The sequence below is a fragment of the Mesoplodon bidens genome, assembly GCF_964165515.1.
Source record: "Mesoplodon bidens genome assembly, chromosome: 13".
Lineage (NCBI taxonomy): Eukaryota > Metazoa > Chordata > Mammalia > Artiodactyla > Ziphiidae > Mesoplodon > Mesoplodon bidens.
Window position 1 is genome coordinate 40,963,028 of NC_138169.1, and position 26,692 is coordinate 40,989,719.

Here is a 26,692-nt window from a genome sequence, read left to right on the forward strand (position 1 = left end):
ACTTCATTTTTGGATTCTGCTTTAATACTTTAACATTTAAATCTGGGTATAAAACAAGTTTCTCTGGCCTTGCAACTCAAAGAATTTCAGCTTCAGTTGATGCAATCTGATCTTATCATTATGAAAATGATGCTCTCATTCAACCAAGGAAAACAATGTTTGACCTCTAAAGTTGATATATGTCCACCATCTTAAAAATACTATTATTCCTCAGTCATGGAATAGTAATTAAAATCGTAGTTGTAATATATGTGGAGATTTAAGATCTTCAAAGGCATCTTATTTATACGAAGTAGTCCATAAGTGTAATGTATCAATATCAACACGAAATAACTAAAATATACCTATACAATTAAACTCCTAAAATCTGTCTATCCCCATTTCAACAGAAGCAAGCTTGGACGGGTCTTAAAAAGAGAAAATAGCATTGACATCTCTTTTCTTGCATGACTGATATTGTAACGTACCTTTCACTAACTTCCAGGCTTGAATTCGGACAAACAGAGGAATTGCAAGTTCTCTCTGCATACCCAGGATGCCATCCAAAGCCTGACAGAACCAGTACCTAACTTAGGGCTGAGTCAGACATGCGGGTGATGGGGTTAGCTGGACAGCCGGGTATTTAACCTGCTCCTAGATATCTTCAACTGAAATGAGGCCGGGTCTTGGGAGCAGGTCAGTACAAGTCTAAGATGAGATCTCTAAGACTAGTCAGATGCCTTTTTAGGTACTATGCGTCTTTTAAAAATCCAATAACTTAGTTTCCTATTTTAAGCTTACTGTGATAACTTTATGTAATTATCTGATATTACTATCTGATTTTGCTGTATATTTTAAAGATAACTTTTCCTTTTGATCTCAAATTATAAAAAGCCTATGACTATTGCTTAATAAATCTGGCTTCACACAGCAAAGAGATTAAGGTGATTATGTGTCCTTGTTTTATAAGAGGTATTACTTGTTTTGATTTTAATAAGTTAAAAATGCATATTCAGAATTTCAAATTGCTTTTCAAACTGGCTTTCAAAAATTTAGAATTCACTGTCCAACTTCAGTAAAACAGTAAATTTACTTCCTATTCTTGTTAGTTTATTACCATTACTGGATTAAGAGGAAAGCCTACAGAATCATCATCCAAGCCAACATGGACTGATGAAAACATACCCAGGAACCAAGTCCTTCAGCTTAAAAAGAAGCTGTCCCTTTGGGCAGCAGGATCTCCTCACTTCAAGCCTACTTCGTGGTATTCAGCACAGTTGGGAAGAAGCTAGGGCACAGAAAGGCAGACCTTACTTAACCTAGGGGCAGGGTGTGTATTCTTTTCTCACCCTTATTTCAAAGAATAACTAAGGGCTTCCCTGGTGGCGCAGTGGTTGAGCGTCCGCCTGCCGATGCAGGGGATGCGGGTTCGTGCACCGGTCTGGGAGGATCCCACATGCCGCGGAGCAGCTGGGCCCGTGAGCCCTGGCCGCTGAGCCTGCGCGTCCGGAGGCTGTGCTCCGCAACGGGAGAGGCCACAACAGTGAGAGGTCCGCATATCGGAAAAAAAAAAAAAAAAAAAAAAAAGAATAACTAAGACTTCATGCAATGGGGGGCTGGAAGAGATGTAAACTAACCGAAGTGAAGAGAGCTGATCATGGTAAGGTCATCTTCACCTAAAGGAAGTGATCTTAATGACCGAGAACACTGACAAAATGCAGGCTGTGTGCAGTACAGGTCAGAGCCAGTTTCTTCCTCCCTGTCTCACCTGAAGGCTGACCTAAGCCTCTTGCAGTGTGGACAGCTAAGGAGCAGAGAGGAATAGAGGTGGTGAGCACAAATCTTCCATTAACACATCCCACATTCCAGAAAGGGTCTGAGGCTGTTTTACTACTAGTAATTTTGTTGGCAGGAAAGGGGAAAGAAGCCTTTCCTGACTACAACAGAAATTTCTTGGACTCTATACTAATGTCCTGTCTTGGAACCTGGATGTGCTCCAGCTGGATTGGGAGTCTGGCAGTAGGCAATGCGAGGTGTGGCGAGACCCTGGAGTAGATTTGAGTGCTTGACGGCAATGGCTGATCCCTGAACGCAACTCTGGAGCAAGGCTATGTCTAACAGGCTACATGTCACCTGGAACACTGCAGTCAAGGACTTCAGGTCCCCGAAACGAGCCTGGGGACCATGCAAAACACAGTTAACAAGAAGACACAAAGAGAAGCAGAGATGTACTGAATGATAGACGTGTCCCTCTGCAAACACCACTCTGCCTCTTTCTGTGGCTCTGAAATTTTATAGGTATTTTCCTTTAAACCACACCTGTTTTTCTAGATTGTATATAACTGTCTGTGATCTGCTTTAGGCAGTTCAATAGCCTGATTTAACTTCCTTTTAAAATGATCTGAGATCTTTTTGACTGCTTATCATCAGAGGGTTAGAACTTCTAGGGAGAGCTGAATTTCTGGTTCCTTCCTGCTCTGTGACACATAATACCTCCATGGGTGTTATTTGACATATATGTCAGTTTCCCTTCTTTTACCTTTCTGATTGCCCTGATCATAGTGAAATATCTGTACTGCAAAGAAGAACATTCTTCCTCTTTCCTAAGAAGGTTTCTTCTGCTAGCAAAGATTACACAGTGTCCTAAAACACATCAATCACACTGAAGTAGTGTACCTCACCTTCTGGGATTTTCTTGTTCTTTCCGATAATATAATGTCAATCATAATCCTGAAGGAAAATAGCCAAAAATCTTGGTCTTCACTAATAATAAGAGAATGCACAGTCATTGAGGAGAAACAAATAATTTCCATGAAAACATGACACCTTTAATCATTCCTGCATCCTTTAGAGTATTCTGCTTTGGTAGGAAGTTGGTAGATTATGGAGATTATAGGAAGGGAAATTTTTATCCCGTATCTGTTTGAAATTGGCAGAACTTTCAAAGTGTTCATGTGTTCTTTTGTGTGTTCCTGTTAATACGAGTGGAAGTGTATAAAGACCCAGAAAACAAGTTCCATGTTCACTTTAATTAATAATAGTGCCTAGCTCTGAGCCCAGCGGATGGGTGCTTAATAAATGCTTTGGGACTATGATGTTAATTCTCTGTAAATTATTACATAAAAGAAACAAATGGAACTGCATTAATTAACAGCTAGGACAAATTGTTTTACATTCAGAATATAAATCTAGGAATTTGTCTAGGAATAGAAATCTCTGTTATCCTAAATATCTATGAAGATTCTAAATTTTAAGAAAAGAATGGAGGCTCTGAAGTCAGAATACGTGGCTTGCATGCAGGTTCTATCATTTACTTGCTAAGTGATCTTGGGCGAGTCGATTAAACTTTCTGTGCTTTAATTTCTTCATTTGTAAAATTGAGGATATAATATATGCCCTACCTGTAACTCAGAGATATTTTGAGAATCAAAAGCTATGGAGTTTGTTAAAGTATCTTATATACATCGATTTGTAATCCAAGTGTAAACTGTAGCCATTAATATTATGCATAATATTGTAAAGAGCTCTGCATCTGAAGTTAACATGGTACAGTCAGAAGACGGCGGCTTTAGCGACCAGTCAGACCTAGGTTCTAGCATCTTGCTACTGGACTGTGCTTTCGAGGGGTGTTGCTTGCGTCAAAGATGAAGCGGCTGAAGCGCGGACAGGCTAAATGCTGACCAAAGCCAACAGTCTAAGTCATAGAGCCAGAACCAGATGCAGAAGGAAAGTGCATTAAGCTGATGGTTCCCCTCTGTCTTATGATCATGGTACACCTTCACCTACTAGAATTTTTCACAATATCTTTAAGGCATTCAAAGACCCCAAACTCCAAAGCATGAAAGCAAAACAATACTGTGAAGAATCTATGGTTATAAACTCTCTACTTGGTTCGCCCACAGAAGTCTGTTTTGCTGAGAACTCTTAACTGCCTCAACTGTGCTCTCTTACAGCCCGGGAAGCACACTATTTTACTCTGGCACTGGTAGGACACTAGACTCCATCTCTCACCTCTTCCTAAAAGCTGGCTGTACCCTGCTCTTGTACAAATCACATCACCTTCCCCCATACATCATAACAGTGCACAGATGTAGTGACAGTCACCTACGTTTTCCACATTTGTCAGATGCAGAGGCAATGCTTCCTGCTTGAGAACCAGGATGTATAATTAACATGAGTCATTCCAGAATAACAAGGAATTGGCTCTGAGAATACTCTCTATGGCAGAATGGCAGCTCATGCTCAGATTTCAAATCCTGACTGAGTGTGGTGCTACATCAACACGACTCAACAGCAGGCTATATCCCACGATTAGGATCTATCACATTCTACAAACAATGAATGTGTTTTGCAAACAGTGGTGTATAAACCAAATTTTCTGAAGATTTTAAAGGTACAAGGCAAACAAACAATTAAAGTATCTTTATGTTTTAAAAACCATCACTTCCCTAATTTCTACCTTGTAAATCCTTATTATTATATATGGTGTTTTCTGAAAGAGGAAAATCCTCCTATGTTAACAAGCACCAGCAAACAATACTGAAGAACTCTATGTCCCCTGAGGCAGTTTCTCCTTCAGCCAAAATTCAGGTTGGCACGGCTCCAATGGGAGACACTTCAATGTATTTGTACAGACCAGATCCCACAGGTCATCAGAAATCAAGATGCCCAATCCATGAATTATTTTAATTAAGAGATGGGCAGAGTAAACACAGTAAGACAGACCATTAAAAGACTAAGCTGGGCTTCCCTGGTGGCGCAGTGGCTGGGAGTCCGCCTGCCGATGCAGGGGACACACAGGTTCGTGCCCCGGTCCGGGAGGATCCCACATGCCGCGGAGCCGCTGGGCCCGTGAGCCTTGGCCGCTGAGCCTGCGCGTTCGGAGCCTGTGCTCCGCAATAGGAGAGGCCACAACAGTGAGAGGCCCGTGTATCACAAAAAAAAAAAAAAAAAAAAAAAAAAAGACTAAGCTATACTGGCAGATATTTCCCAGGCACTCAAAACCTTGTGTTCTTGTGTGTAGAAGGGAAGGAGGGTGCATCTTCAAACAGAGCAAGATGCCAAGCAAGAATATATGTTTTATTAAATACTGAACAACTTCTTCATTTTGACATACTAAGGATTATAAGTCCATATAAAGCAAACTTGAAACAGAAATTGGATATTTACCTAAGAGATTCAAAAAGCCTAGGGATTGAAAGGAGAAGTAATGAGACCTCTGCATGGGGAAAGTAGTATCAAGGGACTAAGGAATGAATAACAGAGCTTCAAGGCTCTAGTCACCTCTTGTTTACACTTCTGACAACATAAGCTTACAGCCACCTTCTCGGAGGCCAGCCACACCTTTGTAACCTTCATGAAAAGAAAAACTATGTTTCAATGTAACCATTACTATGAAATGTCCTTGTAAGATATAATAGAAATCAACCATAGGAGACAGTTTTCCTTCTTTTTTATTCAAAAGAAAATAATCGTATTCCAAAATGAACACTTTCATTTCAGCTACCTGTTACCCAAATTTCAGTTTCAAAGGCCAAAGTAAACTTCTAAAACCCATCCAAAGACCTTTTCTTATGAGTTAAAAGAAAGAAAACAATTCCATTTCCTCACTTTTGCTTAAGGTTTATCAATTTTCTACTTATAACAGCACCTGAGCTTTAATGAGTTAAAATCACTATGACTCCTTTGTATAGATTATTTCATTTAATTATCACCACAAGCCAACAAGGTGGGTCCTATTATTACACCCATTTTACAGAAGAAGAAGTTGGGTTTCAAAGTGATTATAACTTGCTTAAGGTCAGGAACGTGGTAGACATGGGATTCAAACCCAAGTAGCTCTTAATAACTACACTTTTCTAGTTCACTTATATTTTTTTCAAAGAGCATATGATGGTAAGAATTATGTGGTAATTACCTGCTATGTGGTAGGAATTAGAGATTTTTCTAAGAATTATCTTCCCTTTTGACAAATCTGGAAAAAATATTTTCAACTCATATCACATACAAAAAGCTAGTAACGATATATTATAGAACAGCTGAAAACTGGTAAGTTCAACATTCCTAGAGGAAAATGGGCACAAAGTATTAGCAATTTACAGAAAAAGAAATACAAATCGATCTTAAACATACAAAAAGATGCTCAACACTCCTCATTTCAGAAATGGACACTCCATAAGAATAGGGGCTTGGCTTGTTCATGATTGTAACCTCAGCACCTTGAATAGAATGTGGCATTCATAGGGGCTCAAAATATATTTGTTGAATAAATAATTTGGTACATATATGTTTTTAAAAACCAAAGGCAAGAGTTGTATGCATGCATTTTCCATCATTAGTGTGAACAATATTGTATGTAATAATGGTTGCATTTGGGGAAAGGAAGAGGAATGGCTAGTTTAAAAAGTGGGAGTTAAAATTTGCAAAATATACCCTATTACACATTTCTTTCTTTTTTTTTTTTTTTTTTGCGGTATGCAGGCCTCTCACTGTTGTGGCCTCTCCCGTTGCGGAGCACAGGCTCCGGACGTGCAGGCTCAGCGGCCATGGCTCACGGGCCCAGCCGCTCCGCGGCATGTGGGATCTTCCCGGACCGGGGCACGAACCCGTGTCCCCTGCATTGGCAGGAGGACTCTCAACCACTGCGCCACTAGGGTGGCCCTACATTTCTGAATTTTGAACCACATGAATGAATCACCAATTAAATATTTTTTTAAAGAGAATCATCTCTAAACACACACACATGTATTTTTTCAAGGGTTGCTGAAGAAACACCCAGTTGACTCATGTCAAAACACATGAGACCAAAAGAACTGGAATTAGCATACATTAAGCAGGTAAAAAAGCAAGGTTGTAAGGGTCTTTTATAAGAAACAGGGAATATGAATAGATCTTTGTATTGCTTATATTAAAAACAAAATAACTGGAAAGATTATAAAAATAGTTACCTTTGGGGAAGGATGGAAACAATGTCGAGGGGACAAGAAACTGGATTTTTGTAAATATACCTTGTTTTGTATTTTTGACTTTGAAATCATGTAAATATTGTACATAACTATAAAAAATTAAGTCAAAAGGGAATCCCTAAAACTTGAACGCAAGTGAAACCAATGAACCTACCTGTTTTAACAAGATAGTTTAACCACACAGAAGGGAACCAATGCAAGTGACCTTCAAACACACCATAGACTGTGCATCCCAGATGGAATATATTAAAAGGATAAAAGGAACTAAAAAGAAATTGAAAACTCTTTTCAACAATCATGCTATTAGTACCAGTATTTGTATATAAGTGTATGTGTCTGTGAAACAAAAATAGTAGAATAAAGCAAATATGTAACTATATTAATGTCATTAGGAACCATGAAATACAAATAAAAATCAAAGGAATTAAGGGAAAAACCCCATAATCCAGAATTTAAACTGGAAATATATAGGTATGAACTCATGAAACATTTTCCCTTAAGAAAAAGGACAGGTGATTTTTATACCGGATTTATCCAATGAAAAGGGCTGAAACCATGGCCAACTTGCTATCAGGGAACATCCTTACTATCTAGATTGTTACATCTAAATATTATTTCCCGCTAAAATAAAAAAAATCTAAATATAATTGCCCACTAAAATGATAAGTGGCTTTTTAGAGAAGAAATAGCTGATTCTAGGTCTGGGGCAGGAAATATACCAGATAAACCTGAAACATCTCTCTGTATCAGAAAGCAAGGCAGCTATCAAAGGCCACTGGATTATACCTGAAACAACAAAAAAACCCACCTGGGGTCCTGTCAAAAGGACACAGAAGCCAACATAGAGGGGCTTCCTCTGACCAAAGATGGGAAAAAATAATTATAATAGATTTAAACAATCCAATTCGTGTGTTCCTATACCATCTTCAAAGGATGTTAGGGAACCAACATATTCTGAAAAGAGGTAATGGGAACTTTTTCTTTACAGAAGAATTCTAGCTAATAAAAGTAGAAGGAATGACAGAAATTTAATATGACCATTTTGCAGCCCATATTAAAATAAGGATGTAGACACTGATGAACAATGGCTGCTAAAATCATTAGGCTCAAGGCTGTTGGGCACCATTATCATGGCTGTATCAGACTGACACTGCCTGAACCCAGGAATCAATCTCAACATTACAAAAAGAAGGAAAATCAGATAACATATGCCCCCAATGGATGTAATAGGAGGTACACCTTCGGTAAGTGTACATACAAAGTACTTTGTGCCAAACAATTCAAACCTAAATCTGATTGAGCCTCTCTATATAACCATCAGTTTACAGGAAATTCAGGAGTTAAAGATTATGTTAGGGCTTCCCTGGTGGTGCGGTGGTTGAGAGTCCACCTGCCGATGCAGGGGACGCGGGTTCGTGCCCTGGTCCGGGAAGATCCCACATGCCACAGAGCGGCTGGGACCGTGAGCCATGGCCGCTGAGCCCGTGCGTCCGGAGCCTGTGCTCCGCAACGGGAGAGGCCACAACAGTGAGAGGCCCACGTACTGCAAAAAAAGATTATGTTAAATGACACCATGGGAATGCAAACCAGCAACATCCAGACTGTGGATTATTCTACAGGACAAATGACCAGGTTTCTTCCACAAATAAATGGTAAGGAAAAAATGAGGATGAGGAGAGGATATCTAAACATTTTTTAATCTCTTAAGACTTAAGAGACATATAAACCAAATGTAGTATGCAGACCTTCTGGATTTTTATTATTAAATGACTTTTTTTTTTTTCTTTCTTTTGGTCGTGCCGTGTGGCTTGCAGGATCTTAGGTCCCTGACCAGGGATTGAACCCACGTCCTTGGCAGTGAAAGCCTGGAGTCCTAACCACTGGACCACCAGGGAATTTCCCTTAAATGACATTTTAGACCCAATTAACTAAGTGACATTTATAAGACAATCAGGGAAATGTGAATACTGACTAAATATTTGATGACAATTAACACACTATTTTTTATGTGTGATAATGGGACTATGGTTTTAGAAAATAAAAGTCCCAGTGTTTTAAAATGGATTAAAGACCTAAATGTAAGGCCAGATACTATAAAACTCTTAGAGGAAAATACAGGCAGAACACTCTTTGACATAAATCACTGCAAGATCTTTTTTGATCCACCTCCTAGAGTAATGAAAATAAAAACAAAAATGAACAAATGGGACCTAATGAAACTTAAAAGCTTTTGCAAAGCAAAGGAAACCATAAACAAGAGGAAAAGACAACCCTCAGAGTGGGAGAAAATATTTGCAAACGAAGCAACCAACAAGGGATTAATCTCCAAAATACACAAACAGCTCATGCAGCTCAATATGAAAAAAACAAACAACTAAATAAAAAAATGGGTGGAATAGCTAAATAGACATTTCTCCAAAGACATACAGATGGCTAAAAAGCACATGAAAAGACGCTCAATATTGCTAATCATTAGAGAAATGCAAATCAAAACTACAATGAGGTATCTACCACCTCACACCAGTCACAATGGCCATCATCAAAAAATCTACAAACAATACATGCTGGAGAGGGTGTGAAGAAAAGGGAACCCTCCTACACTGTTGGTGGGAATGTAAATTGGTGCAGCCCCTATGGAGAACAGTATGGAGATTCCTTAAAAAACTAAAAAATAGAGCTACCATATGATCCAGCAATCTCACTCAGGGGCATACATCCAAAGAAAACCATAATTCGAAAAGACACACGCACTCTGATGTTCTCTGCAGCACCATTTACAATAGCCAGGACATGGAAGTAACCTAAATGCCCATCGACAGACAAATGGCTAAAGAAGATGTGGTACATATATACAATGGAATATTAGCCATAAAAAGGAACGAAATTGGGCCACTTGTAGAGATGTGGATGGATCTAGAGACTGTCATACAGAGTGAAGTAAGTCAGAAAGAGGAAAACAAATATCGTATATTAACGAATAGATGTGGAACCTAGAAAAATGGTACAGATGAACTGGTTTGCAGGGCAGAAACAGAGACACAGATGTAGAGAACAAACGTATGGACACTGAGGGGGGGAAGTGGCTGGGGGGTGGTGGTGGGATGAATTGGGAGATTGGGATTGACATGTATACACTAGTATGTATAGAATAGATAACTAATAAGAACCTGCTGTATAAAAAAATAAAATAAAATTCAAAAAAAGAAGAACAGGGCTTCCCTGGTGGCGCACTGGTTGAGAGTCTGCCTGCCGATGCAGGGGACACGGGTTTGTGCCCCGGTCCGGGAGGATCCCACATGCCGCGGAGCGGCTGGGCCCGTGAGCCATGGCCGCTTGAGCCTGCAGGTCCAGAGCCTGTGCTCCACAACGGGAGAGGCCACAACAGTGAGAGGCCCGCGTACAGCAAAAAAAAAAAAAAAAAAAAAAAAAAAGAACGAAATAATGCCATTTGCAGCAACATGGATGGACTTAGAGGTTGTCATACTGAGTGAAGTAAGTCAGACAGAGAAAGACAAATATCATATGATATCGCTTATATGTGGAATCAAAAAAAAATGGTACAAATGAACTTACCTACAAAACAGAAATAGTTACAAATGTAGAAAACAAACTTACGCTTTCCAGGGGGTTGGGGGGGAGATAAATTGGGAGACTGGGATTGACATATACATACTACCATATGTAAAACAGATAACTAATAAGAACCTACTGTACAGCACAGGGAACTCTACTCAATACTCTGTAATGGCCTACATGGGAAAAGAATATGAAAAGGAGTGGATACATGTATATGTATAACTGATTCCCTCTGCTGTACACCTGAAACTAACACAACATTGGAAATCAACTATACTCCAATAAAATTTTTTTTTAATTAAAAAAATACAAGTCCCAGTGTTTTAAAGATATATGCAAATGAAACAATATATCTTGGATTTGATATAATCTTAAAAATAATTTTTTAAATTATGGGGGGATGGGAGATGGAGGAGGTCTGCAGATGAAATAAAGTTGTGCATGCGATAAATGTTGAAGATGAATGATGGGTATAAAGAGTTCATTATATTATCCTATTTGTATGCATGTTTGAAAATTTCCATGAAAGTTGAAAAATGGGATTATATGCCTGAAAATATATTCTTTATTTTTCTTCATACCCTAGGCAAACAACAAATTCATTAGCTGTTTGCTATTTTGTTCATTCAAGCATATCTTTACAGATTATAGCTGCCCTGGAAATCTGCTCTCGTTTGCCCCTGAAAACCACTGATCTAGAATAGACAGAATGAGCCCTTGGAGTCAGGTGAAAGTGAATCTCACCATCATCTGCTTACAGAATGCTAAGCTCGAAAGAGTCTGTATTTTTCCAACCGTGTTTTAAAGAGCCCCAGGCCCCAAATAAGTGTTTTAGGGGTCAGAGGCAAGATCAGGAGATGGGCCTTGGCCCCTGCTTCCAAAAGAGCACCTCCTCTTCCATCTGCTTTTAAAACTTGGGTGGGTAGAGGTGAATTCTATAGAAAGATGCCTCCATTTTCCTAGAGTCTTTCCTGGCAGTAAGTTCAGCAAGTCCACTTCGTTTTGTGAAGATAATTATTATGAATCTAAACTCAAACCACCTTTTTCCCCCCTTCCTGACTTACCCCAAGTGACCTGCAGCCTACCAGCTTGTTACTCCTAGGTAAGGTTTTTGCTTATCTTTCACGTTATCCTTTGAACTCTTTGCTGACTGACTAGTCCCCCACCTGCTGAGCTGGCACTCCCTCTTACTGGTCAAGGGATCTCCAAATGCGTTTTTGGGGGGAGACAGGTGTCACAAGTAGTCAGAGTGATTTTTATTTACAACTAACAACATTTTCTCAATATAATCCTACTTCTTGGAAGATACTGTCTTAGCTTATATTCTCAACCTTTTTTGTTTGACTTTAACTTGTCAGTAGTATATTCTTCACACACAGAAGACAGCTGTTATTTGGTCACCTAATAATTCAATTCTAAAGCAGTCATGAAGGATAAACAAAGGGTAAACTAAGCGAGCATCTGGAGTCATAATCTGCCATTTCAGCAAACTAAACCTTTAAGATTCTTAGCCACATTTATGAAAGGATGTAAGGCTTTTATTCAGGTAAACACATCAAGAACAAGTACATTAATTACAGTCAGATAAAACTTAGTCCTTATCACATTTCTGTTGTAAGAAACCCTTCCCTATTTTAAAATTGCAAAGATATTTTTATATTTTCTTGTGAAAGTTTTATTAAGTTTTGCCTTTTCACATTTGTGTTTGGTTCATCTAGAATTTAATTTATATTTATGAAATAGAGGTCCATTTCCTTTTAAATTTTTTTTCTGTATTAAATGATTCTCCCAGCACCACTGACCTAACAGTCTGTTCCTTCCCTCCCTGATCTGCTACGTTGCCTCTGTTACATACACCAGGTTTCCTTATATGTCTGAGTCTTGGGACCTTTTACTTCCATTCTTCAGGTTAGTCTTGCCTGCAGGACAATTCTGCACTAAATATTTGCAATCAGTCTTGACATTTGGTCAGGCAAATGCCTTCCCTCCCCCAAACCAGGTTCTTGAGAGGTATCTTGGCTCTTCAAAACCCTTGTGCTTAAAGATATATTTCAGAATCCATTTTTCAACTTCCAAGGAAAAGGACTTGTAATTTTAATTAAAAGTACACCAAGTCTACAGATCAATTTGGCAAATCATATTTATGACACTCTTCCTTCTTGATAAGCGTTATATCTTTCAGTAAGTTTTATTATTACACTTTTTTGGCTAAGATTTATTCCTAGGTAAGTGACTTTTTAATAGCTACTCTAAAATCTCCCCCCCACCCCAGTTTTAATCCCAGTTTCTGTCCGTTCTTGGTGCATAGGAATGTAGTTAGCTGATTTTATATAAAAGCAACCTTGCCAAACTTTCTAACTATAATAATTTGTCAGTAGAAATCTATGGTTTTATTTCTAAATTTCAGGGGTGTGTTATGTCTCTGCGTATGGCCTCCAAACAATGATGAACAGAAAAGATGATGGCAAGCATCCTTGTCTTATCCATGACAGTAGAAGAACTGTTTTTAATAACTCATTATCAAGTATTTATTTGTTGCAACTTTTTTTTTTTTTTTTTTTTTTTTGTGCGGTACGCAGGCCTCTCACTGTTGTGGCCTCTCCCATTGCGGAGCACAGGCTCCGGACGCGCAGGCTCAGTGGCCATGGCTCACGGGCCCAGCCACTCCGCAGCATGTGGGATCTTCCCGGACTGGGGCACAAACCCACGTCCCCTGCATTGGCAGGTGGACTCTCAACCACTGCGACACCAGGGAAGCCCTGTTTGTTGCAACTTTTAACCAGATTAAAGAGGTTCTCTTCTATTTGTGAGCTGCTAAGACATTTATATTAATCAGGAATGACTGTTTAAATTCATTGAATGTTTTTTCTTTATCTCTTAGGATGATCATATGCTTTTCTCTTTTAATCTATTAATATTGGGAATACAATTTATAGAATCATAGCATGGCTCCAACATTTCAGATTCTGACTAATCTGTTCTACACAAGTATCTTTTATTGATACAGTATATGTCCAGATGAGATAAATATCAACATCTTCACCAATTACAACTTGGGTCAAACTGCTAAAAAGTTAAAAGATGAGAGCTCAGAATAAATGTAATAAATTAGGTCCAAGGGTAGAGAACCAATCCTATGGAACACAGACCACCGAGATGACAAGAGCCCTGTCAACATAAACCTGACCAGTATGGTGAAGGCTAACGTTCCACAAAGCAACTCAATGTATTTTCCGGAAAAAAAAAGAAAAAAGTGCCATCAAAATGAAGCATTTATTTTGTATATTCTCTACCTCTGAAGTATTTTTGGTTCTAGGTCTTAAATAAAATCCTAATTCTTTCTATTGATATTTCTCTACAACTAACCTAAAAGCCCAAAGACATGTACAGCACCACAGTAAAGGTCATTGGCCAGCAGAGTACATGGCATATCAATAACTCAGAGTGAATGAAAAACATAAAACACTTTTTTCCTAGGTCTAATCATATTAAAAGACATTGTAGAAGTTTTCTAAACTTCAGTAAGGTAGAAAAACCATTTTTTCAAGGTTTCAGTTAGCAATTACAAGATTTTCAGAGTGAGAAGAGAACTCAGTTCCTTTAGCCCAAACTTTTATTTAAGAGATGATTTAATTTACCTAGTTCATTAACAGAAGAATTATTTTGTTGGTAATTATCACATGGGATGGATTAAAGATCCATAATATCTGTATTTTAATTATCATACAAATAAACTCAATTAGTCTGGCATAGTTGGTTTTATATTAAATTAATATGACATACGCCTTATAGTTTATGATTCTCTGGGTCAGGGATTTTTCAAACTGCACCCCATGATGTCACCCTATGATAATGGGGTAGAAAAGGAAACAAGAGGGCAGAGGTTCTTTAGAGCAAATCAAATCATTTTTGAGGAGAAAGAGAGCAAGCAGAGTTAAAAGAGGTCATTTCTACTGAGTGTTTCCCATGTGGCAGGCACTCTCCTAGGTACTCTTGTGCTGACACATTCAACAGGAACAGAAACAGAGTCTGGGGGAAACCTGTTGTTCCATAATACATACTACAGAAAGTAAAGCTTAAATACTTTTGTTGGCTAAGGACATGAAATAGATATGGTGATTCCAACTGCAGTGGGAGACTGGGGAGGAGGGGACAGACCTTCTCTATGGGACCCTCATCAGTCTCTGAGGGTGGGTGAGGTTTTAATGGTTTCCATACTAAACTTCTGTTGCACGAATGGTTCCATGGCTAAAAAACAACAATGGATGAAAACCCTAGCTCTATCTTATCAGCAAATTAGTTAAGCCATGATTTAATATTTTCCATAGGAACTATAACTTGTAAGGCTTCTCTTTTCCCGTTTTAAAATTCGCATTTCTTGTGCAAATAAAAATGAAGATGAGGTACCACCTCAGAGCAGTCAGAATGACCATCGTTAAAAAGTCTACGAATAACAAATCCTGGAGAGGGTGTGGAGAAAAGGGAACCCTGCTACACTGTTGGTGGGAAAGTAAGCTGGTGCAGCCACTATGGAACAGAGCATGGAAGTTCCTCAGAAAGCTAAAATTAGAATTACCATATGATCCAGCAATCCCATTCCTGAGAATATACCTGGACAAAACTATAATTCAAAAAGATACGTGCACCCCTATGTTCACAGCAGCACTGTTCACAATAGCCAAAACATGGAAACAACCTAAATGTCCATCAACAGATGAATGGATAAAGAAGATGTGGTATATATATACAATGGAATACTACTGCTCAGCCATAAAGAAGAACGAAATAATGCCATTTGCAGTGACATGGATGCAACTAGAGATTATCATACTAAGCGAAGTAAGTCAGAACGAGAAAGACCAATACCATATGAGATCACTTACATGTGGAATCTAAAATATGGCACAAATGAACCTGTCTACAAAACAGAAACAGAATCACGGACATAGAGAACAGACTTGTGGTTGCCAAGGGGGTTGGGGGAGAGAGCGGGATGGACTGGGAGTTTGGGGTTGGTAGGTGCAAACTATTATATTTAGAAAGGATAAACAAGATTCTCATGTACAGCACAGGGAACTATATTCAGTATCCTGTGATAAACCATAATGGAAAAGAATATAACAAAAGAGTATGTGTATAACTGAGTCACTTTGCTGTACAGCAGAGACTGCCACAACATTGTAAATCAACTCTACTTCAATAAAAAAATAAAATAAAATACGCATTTCTCTCTTTTAAATTTTAGAATCCATATTCTTCCCATCTCCCCAAATTTAAGTGTGTATATCCCAAGGATAGGCGGTGATGTGGGATGAGGGAGAAATGTAAGATTTTTATGCAAAAGGTAAATAAGTGGTGAGTAAATTATTTTTCAATATTCAAGAAAACAGAAACATATGACAAGGTCAAATACAAATTTCACATGACTTTTAAAGGTGAAACAGAAGGCTTCAAATAAATTTCATGATCACTTCAGGCCATGCAACATACATTTGCTTTTCTAAAATATCACCAAAATTACTGTTAATTCAAATTACTCTTAATGTTAATATAATAATTGCCCATTATAATCACAGATTACTTACAGTGCAACTTAGGGTGCAGGAAAGAGGGACCTGATAACACTGAATACTCTACCTGTTTTCCTATCCCAAAATGAAACTTTTAAATTGTATGTGGCATATGCCCTGTTTATTTGGTTAGAGAAGAGCTTTATGGGAAAAAAAAAAAAAGGCTTTAAAAAACACTCCTATGATGCCTATTTTTTTCAATAGGAAACTGTTATGTGTTTCCACATATTTGAATGCTGACCATTTCCTAAATTACCCACTTTTAAATAGCTAACGAATATTTGATTACATTTATAGGTTTCATAAGTTGCATCTTGTACATCAGTTTCACTTTTCTGGTTATGTCACGATCTAGCTGCACTGGTTTTTCTTAGTGACCTATCCTCAGTCCACGGTTTGAACGGTTCCATCTTAACTTTCACATCGGTGCCATTCTGGGTTTGACCAGTTAAAAGCAAACACAGAATGTATGAATACAGTATAATAAGTTTCTGTCAGATGCAAAATAACTCCTGTTATGATGCATTACAGCACACACACAAAAGGGCTCCTGGGCCTTAAAAGCTGAGAAATCCTCCTCAGCCATAGGCTATAACAGCATCTAATAAGCACGGCGTTCCTTCAGATACCTTAACGATTCTATGCACCTCTGAACATTCCAAACGTATGTCACATGTGTTCTCACTAGACTGGAACGAGGTCTGTGTTAAACGGTTAAAGGCTGTCGTCTTTTTAGACATTGGGAGACCTGACAGGTTTCCTGTTAGGTACCTTATGCCCTGCACAGAACTTAGCCCCTGACCACGGAGGAGCTAACAGTAACTACAGAAGAGGGGAAGGGCCCTCACGGCTCTCGCCACATAACCTGCAGGGTAAACCCCATCAAAAGACAGCCGTCAACGAGCACGTTTAGAAGATACCCTCTAACCAAAGAGAAGAAAACACTGGTTTGAGCTAGTTCCCTAAAACTCACTGATCTTTTCAAAATAAGTACAAAGTGAAACATTTTTCGTTAGCAAGGGGTGATACCTATACATCAGAAGTGATATGTACAATTTTTCAGTAGGACAATAATTGAGACCAATTGTAGCCAGATTCATGGTACAGAAATGGGGTTAGAGCTACACAAATCTACAAGTATTGAATAAAAAACCATTCTGTAGAAATTAATGGCTAATAACTACTTATCTCAAAAGTGCTCTTTACAATGACAACAGGATTTATTCTCCACTGATAATTTGATAAAATATTGTACCCTATGAATACCAGCATGCACACATGGCACTGTGTCTATAAACTTGTGTGAAACCAGAGAACTCTAGTGTCTGTGACATCTCATTAATCTGGGACAATCTCTAGGACTAAATCATCGAGCGAATAAAAAAATACTAATGTTATTAGATAGTACAAAATGGCTATGTTCAACAAACCCTGGGTCTTAATAAAAGTCTGTGTGTAAATGTAACTAAGTTGTATCAACAAGAAGGCAATATTACAATCCATTCTCAATAAAACCAACAAGAAGATCAAATGACTAGAAACTAAAATAGCATTGGGAGGCAGTCATAAAAGATGTATGCTGAAAAGAAGAACCCAGCATCACTTTCAATAGGCAGTTCTGAAGAGCCTTTCTAAATCACCAGCTGAAGGATTTATGTTCCCCTAAAATCATGGTATCCAAAACCAAGTTTTGTGCTCAGTTCTTACAATTACAGATGACGTTCTTCTTGTAATGGACAAAGCACTTAAGCTAAATCCTTTCCTTGAGGTGACGGAGCAATATAAATATTCAACAGAGAGAAAAAGCAAAAACGAAGAGAAGGCATACTTTTCTTTACAAAAGCAAACGCACTTGATAATAAAAAGGCAGCAACGTTCACTGTTAAAGGCCATCCTACCTGTGTTTCTTGATGCCATTGGAGAGCGCATCTCCACCACCACAGTCTTTTCCTTCGGACATTCTGTGCTTTCTACTCCTCAGGTGCTCTCCTTCCTCTTCAAAGCAGTGCGCAGTCACTGCTTCCAATCTACTCAGGGACCGTTCGGACTCGGAATCTGCGGCAGAGCAGGTTCACAGTCAATGAACTGAACTTTGGTGTGAGGCTTCCGTAACAATGGATCTCTCCCTTAACGCATCAGGCTTTGAAACTTAAGCAGCCTACTTTGTCCTTCAACAATCCATCTGTTAACTCCTCCTCAGGGATTTCAGAGAATCTGCACCCAATAAGGCTAAAGTGGATTTAGGAAACAGATATAGGATTATATAAACTTACAACTGTTAGATTTTATACACTAAAAGAGACGTCCAAAGATTACCTAATTCTTTAAGAAATTATATTCAGTGGTTTTCCCCCTAAAAAATTTTCTACTTTTATCTTCCCTTTCAAAGCACCTTAAGCATAACTTTAAAAACATAATCAATTTTTTAAACTCATGTATAAAGAAAAAGCTACCATGGCTGTACTTGGGGGAAGCATAAATTACATCTGATACTACAGACACCAAAGCAAAGGTAATTTTTAACTACTTTAAAAAACACTTCTTCTGGTATTATATTACTTAAATTCTCAAGAGCTGAAGTCTGAAGTGGCCATATAAAATCTAATTATCAGGCGGGTGTTTTTAGGATGGAAATGCCACATTCCCAACTGCCTATGCATTCAGCGTGGAGCCATCGGCCTGTTTGGGAATAAAAGGACAACTTATCTGCGTACAATACGCGACAGTTTTCAGGCACACTCACATCCTTCATCTCCTTTCAGCATCTCCAGGGTGCTTTGGTGATGGCGAGGAAGGACTACGGGGTTAAGAAGTATGCCCGCTTACTTGTTTAACGCTCTACATATTTCAGTTCACAGTAGCAGCCATCCAATTCCAAAAAACTTTAAATGATGCCTATGCTTTTATTAAAATGTAAATTCCAGGTAACGTCTAAATTTCCGTAAGCAGATGACCATACAGGCAACCGTCCTCTGCTCTAGGGAAGCACTCACACCCATTCAATTAACCTCCCTTAAATAAAAGTTTCAACCATCTGCTTAGTGTGTATTATAGCTAAAATGTTCAGGAAATAAAATTATTTAGTACTTCTTTTCCCCCGACTGCATTCTATAATTCAGCCAAAATCATGGGCTCTTATTTTTATCACATTAGGTTCACGAGTAGCAACTGTTGGACAAGTACCACTGCAGGTTGGACAACACACCTTGAACTCTGGACCGTCTGAATGGTGTAAGTTACCTGCAGAAAAGACTAAATGCTAGGGAAATTATTTTTATCTTCTGTAAATATAACTTTACCAGAATTGAAAATATAGCTTTGTTGTGACATATACCTTATAGCAAAGAAAGAGATATATATATATATATATATTTTTTTTTTTTCTTTTTGCGGTATGCGGGCCTCTCACTGTTGTGGCCTCTCCCGCTGCGGAGCACAGGCTCCGGACGCGCAGGCCCAGCGGCCATGGCCCACGGGCCCAGCCGCTCCGCGGCATATGGGATCCTCCCAGACCGGGGCACGAACCCGTATCCCCTGCATCGGCAGGCGGACTCTCAACCACTGCGCCACCAGGGAGGCCCAGAAAGAGATATTTTAATAATAAGTTTAAAGCAATATTTATTTTTCATCGTCAATTTTGGCAGACAGTGACAATATTTTATGAAAAAAACTGAAGACTTGGGAGATTGGGATTGACATATATACACTAATAAGTATAAAATGGACAACTAATTAGAACCTGCTGTAAAAAAAAAATAAATAAAATTCAAAAATTCCAAAAAAACCCCCAAACTGAAGACAACCTGCAAAGCCAGTAACAGGGGACTGTCATCCATTAGATGAAATACACAGCTGCTAAAATCACAATTACAAAAGCAACTTAATAAAACAGAAAAATACTTTTAACATAATGACAAGACAAAATAATCAGGATACCATTTCACAACTCTAAAATATAAGCAAAAAAAATTAATTTTATTCTGCCTTAAAGAAAGATCAATCTGGTTCAGGTAAACAGGTATCTGTCCAAATGAGAGCAGTGAAATGACAGAAGTTTGTCTAGGGCACAGTGAGGCAAAGAGGGGAAGAGTCCATTTGCTGGGGTAGGCAAAGGGGTATCAGGAAAGGATATAGGAGAGGTGGTATTACCTGAAAACTGGCTTCGTCTCTCTTGGTGGGTGTCAAGCAAAAAGACACAACCAAGCCAAAGAGTGGGAAAAAGAAGGATTTATTACTTGCAGGAAATAAGGAGAACACCGGGGATCTTTCCTAAGGCAGTGTCTCCCCAACAGCAAAACTGGGGAAGTTTTACACTAAGGGTGCATGCATATTCATGAATGGGTCTGGCCAGTATATGCATATTCATGAAGGGGTTTTGAGCAGAGGAGAATTCAAAAGAGAATTGAGGCAAAGGTTGACAGAGTCCAAGCTTTAGCTGATTAAAGTCATGAGGGTCAGAAAAGGTCAACAGTTGATCTGGTGGCTGGTTGCAGGCTCAAGAGGGGCGCCGTTTGAATTCTGTAAAACAGCTCAAGAAAGTGTTTCAGGTTAATCTTTACCACCAAAAACAGAACTGGGAGTCTTTACAACTGATTTATTATCTTTGCTACTGTAACTTCTCTTGCCTGATAACAGTCCTGTTTGTTCCTGCATTATTTTGCTCCCTCAAGATCATTAATTACTGAGACCTGTTCAAGGGCAAGCATTGTGGCCAGGCTTAGATCACAAAATGGTTCAGGCTAAAAATGGCTTCTCTTATGTCAAGAAAGCCATGCCTGGTTCGTTTTCTTTGGGGACCCCCTACCTTATCTGCTTACAGTGGAACAATAGGTAAATCTCAAAACAATGAGAATGGTGCTCAGGTGGAGGTGAGGGAAGAGTTGTTCAGAGGAACCGACATGAGCACAACCTGAACCAAAGAGAGTGACCGTGGTCTTGGGGGGAAGATCGGGTGGTTTTTTCACTTTTACATTTTTAAATTTGTTTCATGAAAAAATTAAAAATTTAAAGAGCCAAACAAAATAATCCTGTCTGCATTGGTCAGTATTATTCAAGATGCACTGAAGCAAAAAACTTCAAGCACTCAAGCATTTATTAAACATCACTCTGCACAGGATACTGTGTTTGCTATTTAAGGGATACAAATCATAAGACAGGGACTAATCTATTTCCAAAGAAAATTCTTAACAAAAAGCAGATATACAATAAACACCTAACAAGAGGTAAGGCAGTAAGAACTTCTATGAAGCAAAGACTTTACTCAAAACAAGATTTAAACTTACTGAACACAAGCTGAAGACCTACTACCTTCATCCAATCACAGGAGCGCTGTGCTTACCCCTACGGACACACTATCAGGTGGCAGTACAGACCCCTACCATTCCCCTCCCCTACCCTCCACCCCAAGGGTAGCAACTTGACTTCCTCTCTGCCCCCTCTCCTAGTCTCTCTCTCCCTGTTCATCCACTTCTCTCCTCCCCCCAACCCTTATTTCTCTCTACCTTGCTCCCAACCTCCTTCCCCCTCTAATATAATCAGGCTATACCCACCCTTCCCCTGAAGGGCTCTAGTGAAGGTCACCAATTACCGCCATACTGCAAAGTTAGTCCAATGATCATTTTTTAATTCTTATCATGACTCGTCCACCACATCTGATACTGCTTACTTCATTCTTCCCCTCCTTTATCTGGTGCAAGGCATGGTGGGTGATTCAAAGAACAGTGAGATGTGGTCCCTGTCCATGGTCGAGCAGAGGTAGACTGTTTTGTGAAAACATGAGTTCAGTGAATTACTCCCGGTGCAGTAGCATAAGTCTGGACGGGGGCAGTGGGCCACACAGGAGGGAACAGCCAGTTTCACACAGTGAAGGACTGGGTGTCCAGAGATGATTGTGACTGACGGCTGAGCTAAGTTGACAAGGAGCAAGACTGGGGGTGGAGGAGAGAGTTACAATAGAGGAACTGTTCTAGGCAAAGGGAGAGGCATGATGCAAGGCAGGGAGGAAAGGAGCATTCAGTAAGGTGGGAGGAGAAGACGCGAGAAAGGAGTGGTGACGGGGCTGCTGGGGGGGAAATGAAGCTATGAATCAGTCATGAAGCTGACTACTCAGGATGAATAAAGATCAACGGCAGGCAGTAGGAAAAGAGGGTATAAAATGAAGTGGGAATGAGGTTGGATCCCATTCCATGCCGTGAGGTTCTTTCACCTGCTAGAGGCAAATCGCCAGCTCATCTCTGAGCATTCTAGCTTCAGAGGCAAAGAAGGAAACATGATCAATGACATGATTTACAGTGTCCTCGAGATAAAAACTAACTTGTTGATTAAGAACAAAAGCTCAGTTACTTCTAGTACTATGTATACAGTGAGACATAGCTTGGACTTACTTTGTGGGCAATAGGGAGCCATCCTTAACTTCTATACCTCCAATGCAAGAGTCACGCCAATATGCCTCCAGCAGAGCATCATTTCATTTGGAGGCCCATGGGTCCAGATATATTTAAATTCTAACGTGTTTACCTAAGTAGCAAAGCATAGTCCCCGTGGAGGCTTACTGATTAAGGTGAAGCTTGACCATATGAATAATTTTTTTTGAATTTTATTTTTTATACAGCAGGTTCTTATTAGTTATCAATTTTATACATATTAATGAATACATGTCAATCCCAATCTCCCAACTCATCCAACCACCACCACCCCCGCCACTTTCCCCCCTTGGTGTCTCTACATCTGTGTCTCTATTTCTCTACATCTGTGTCTGTATTTCTGCCCTGCAAACTAGTTCATCTGTACCATTTTTTCTAGTTTCCCCATATATGCATTAATTTACAATATGTTTTTCTCTTTCTGACTTACTTCACTCTGTATGACAGTCTCCAGATCCATCCACATCTCTACAAATGGTCCAATTTCACTCCTTTTTATGGCTGAGTAATATTCCATTTTGTATAAATGTGACACATCTTCTTTATCCATTCATCTGTTGATGGGCATTTAGGTTGCTTCCATGACCTGGCTATTATAAATAGTGCTGCAGTGAACACTGGGGACTGGGGTGCATGTTTTCTCTGGGTATATGCCCAGTAGCAGGATTGCTGGGTCATATGGTAATTCTATTTTTAGTTTTTTAAGGAACCTCCATACTGTTCTCCATAGTGGCTGTATCAATTTACATTCCCACCAACAGCACAAGAGGGTTCCCTTTTCTAAACACCCTCTCCAGCATTTGTTGTTTGCAGATTTTCTGATGATGTCCATTCTAACTGGCGTGAGGTGATACCTCATTGTACTTTTGATTTGCATTTCTCTAATAATTAGTGATGTTGAGTAGCTTTTCATGTGTTTCTTGACCATGTGTATGTCTTCTTTGGAGAAATGTCTATTTAGGTCTTCTGCCCATTTTTGGATTGGGTTGTTTTTTTTTTATTATTGAGCTCCATGGGCTGTTTATATATTTTGGAGATTAATCCTTTGACCATTGATTCGCTTGCAAATATTTTCTCCCATTCTGAGGGTTGTCTTTTCGTCTTGTTTGTAGTTTCCTTTGCTTTGCAAAAGCTCTTAAGTTTCATTAGGTCCCATTTGTTTTTATTTTCATTACTCTAGGAGGTGGATCAAAAAAGATCTTGCTGTGATTTATGTCAAAGAGTGTTCTTCCTATGTTTTCCTCTAAGAGTTTTATAGCATCCAGTCTTACATTTAGGTCTATAATCTATTTTGAGTTTATTTTTGTGTATGGTGATAGGGAATGTTCTAATTTCATTCTTTTAAATGTAGCTGTCCAGTTTTCCCAGCACCACTTGTTGAAGAACTGTCTTTTCTCCATTGTATATCCTTGCCTCCTTTGTCATAGATAAGTTGACCGCAGGTGCGTGGGTTTATCTCTGGGCTTTCTATCCTGTTCCATTGATCTATATTTCTGTTTCTGTGCCAGTACCATATTATCTTGATTACTGTAGCTTTGTAGTATAGTCTGAAGTCAGGGAGTCTGATTCCTCCAGTTCCATTTTTTTCACCCAAGACTGGTTTGGCTATTCAGGGTCTTCTGTGTCTCCATACAAATTTTTTTTTTTTTTTTTTTTTTTTTTTTTTTTGTGGTACACGGGCCTCTCACTGTTGTGGCCTCTCCCGTTGCAGAGCACAGGCTCCGGACGCGCAGGCTTAGCAGCCATGGCTCACGGGCCTAGCCGCTCCGCGGCATGTGGGATCTTCCTGGACCGGGGCATGAACCCATGTCCCCTGCATCGGCAGGCGGACTCTCAACCACTGCGCCACCAGGGAAGCCCTCCACACAAATTTTAAGATTTTTTGTTCTACTTCTGTAAAAAATGCCATTGGTAATTTGATAGGGATTGCATTGAACCTGTAGATTGCTTTGGGTAGTATAGTCATTTTCATGATATTGATTCTTCCAATCCAAGAACATGATATATCTCTCCATCTGTTTGTGTCATCTTTGATTTCTTTCATCAGTGTCTTATAGTTTTCTGAGTACAGATCTTTTACCTCCTTAGATAGGTTTATTCCTAGGTATTTTATTCTTTTTGTTGCAACGGTGAATGGGACTGTTTCCTTAATTTCTTTCTGATCTTTCATTGTTAGTGTATAGGAATGTAAGAGGTTTCTGTGCATTAGTTTTGTATCCTGCAACTTTACTAAATTTATTGATTAGCTCTAGTAGTTTTCTGATGGCATCTTCAGGATTCTCTATTATAGTATCATGTCATTTGCAAACAGTGACAGTTTCACTTCTTGTCCAATTTGGATTCCTTTTATTTCTTTTTCTTCTCTGATTGCCATGGCTAGGACTTCCAAAATTACATTGAATAATAGTGGCGAGAGTGGACATCCTTGTCTTGTTCCTGATCTTAGAGGAAATGCTTTCAATTTTTCATCATTGAGAATGATGTTTGCTGTGGGTTTGTCATATATGGCCTTTATTATCTTGAGATAGGTTCCCTCTGCACCCACTTTCTGGAGAGTTTTTATCATAAATCGGGTGTTGAATTTGGTCAAAAGCTTTTCCTGCGTCTACTGAGATGATCATAATGGTTTTATTCTTCAATTTGTTAATATGGTGTATCACACTGATTGATTTGCATATATTGAAGAATCCTTGCATCCCTGGGATAAATCCCACTTCATCATGGTGTATGATCCTTTTAATGTGTTGTTGGATTCTGTTTGCTAGTATTCTGTTGAGGATTTTTGCATCTATGTCCATCAGTGATATTGGTCTGTAATTTTCTTTTTTTGTAGTATCTTTGTCTGGTTTTGTATCAGGGTGATGGTGGCCTCATAGAATGAATTTAGGAGTATTCCTTCCTCCCCAATTTTTTGGAGGAGTTTGAGAAGGATGGGTGTTAGCTCTTCTCTAAATGTTTGATAGATTTCACCTGTGAAGCCCTCTGGTTCTGGACTTTTGTTTGTTGGTAGATTTTTTATCACAGTTTCAATCTCATTACCTGGGATTGGTCTGTTCATATTTTCTATTTCTTCCTGGTTCAGTCTTGGAAGTTTATACCTTTCTAAGAATTTGTCCATGTCTTCCAGGTTGTCCATTTTATTGGGATAGAGTTGCCTGTAGTAGTCTCTTATGATGCTTTGTATTTCTGCATTGTCCATTTTAACTTCTCCTTTTTCATTTCTAATTTTATTGATTTGAGTTCTCTCCCTCTTTTTCTTGAGGAGTCTGGCTAAAAGTTTATCAATTCTGTTTATCTTCTCAAAGAACCAGCTTTTAGTTTTACTGATCTTCACTATTGTTTTCTTTGTTTCTATTTCATTTATTTCTGTTCTGGTCTTTATGATTTCTTTCCTTCTACTAACTTAGGGTTTGGTTTGTTCTTCTTTCTTTAGTTCCTTTAGGTGTAAGGTTAGATTGTTTGAGGTAGGACTTGTTTCTTGTTTCTTGAGGTAGGACTGTATTGCTATAAACTTCCCTCTTAGAACTGCTTTTGCTGCATCCCATAGGTTTTGGATCGTGTTTTTGTTGTAATTCATCTCTAGGTATTTTTTGATTTCCTCCTTGATTTCTTCAGTGATTTCTTGGTTATTTAGTAGCATACTGTTTAGCCTCCATGTGTTTCTGTTTTTTATGTTTTTTTCCCTGTAATGGATTTCTAATCTCATAGCGTTGTGGTTGGAAAAGATGCTTGATATGATTTCAATTTTCTTAAACTTACTGAGGCTTGATTTGTGGCCCAAGATGTGATCTAACCTGGAGAATGTTCCGTGTGCACTTTAGAAGAAAGTGTAATCTGCTGTTTTTGGATGGAATATCCTAGAAATATCAATTAAATCTATCTGGTCTGTTTTGTCATTTAAAGCTTGTGTTTCCTTATTAATTTTCTGTCTGGATAATGTGCCCACTGGTTTAAGTGAGGTGTTAAAGTCCCCCACTATTATTGTGTTACTTTCGATTTCCTCTTTTAGAGCTGTTTGCAGTTGTCTTATGCATTGAGGTGCTCCTATGTTGGGTGCATATATAATTGTTATATCTTCTTCTTGGATTGATCCCTTGATCATTATGTAGTGTCCTTCCTTGTCTCTTGTAACATTCTTTAAAGTCTATTTTATCTGATATGAATATTGCTACTCCAGCTT

The 26,692-nt window shown here is 38.9% G+C and overlaps 1 protein-coding gene across 4 annotated transcripts in view; it reads right to left on the minus strand.

Moving 5' to 3' along the window:
- OSBPL1A (oxysterol binding protein like 1A) overlaps positions 1-26,692 on the minus strand; it is a 221,135-nt gene that overhangs the window by 61,319 nt on the left and 133,124 nt on the right. For all 4 annotated transcript variants that reach the window (XM_081252524.1, XM_081252523.1, XM_081252525.1 and 1 more), the window contains one exon: positions 17,989-18,145. In XM_081252524.1, coding sequence (XP_081108650.1) covers positions 17,989-18,145 — 157 coding nt within the window. The remainder of the gene's footprint in view (positions 1-17,988; positions 18,146-26,692) is intronic.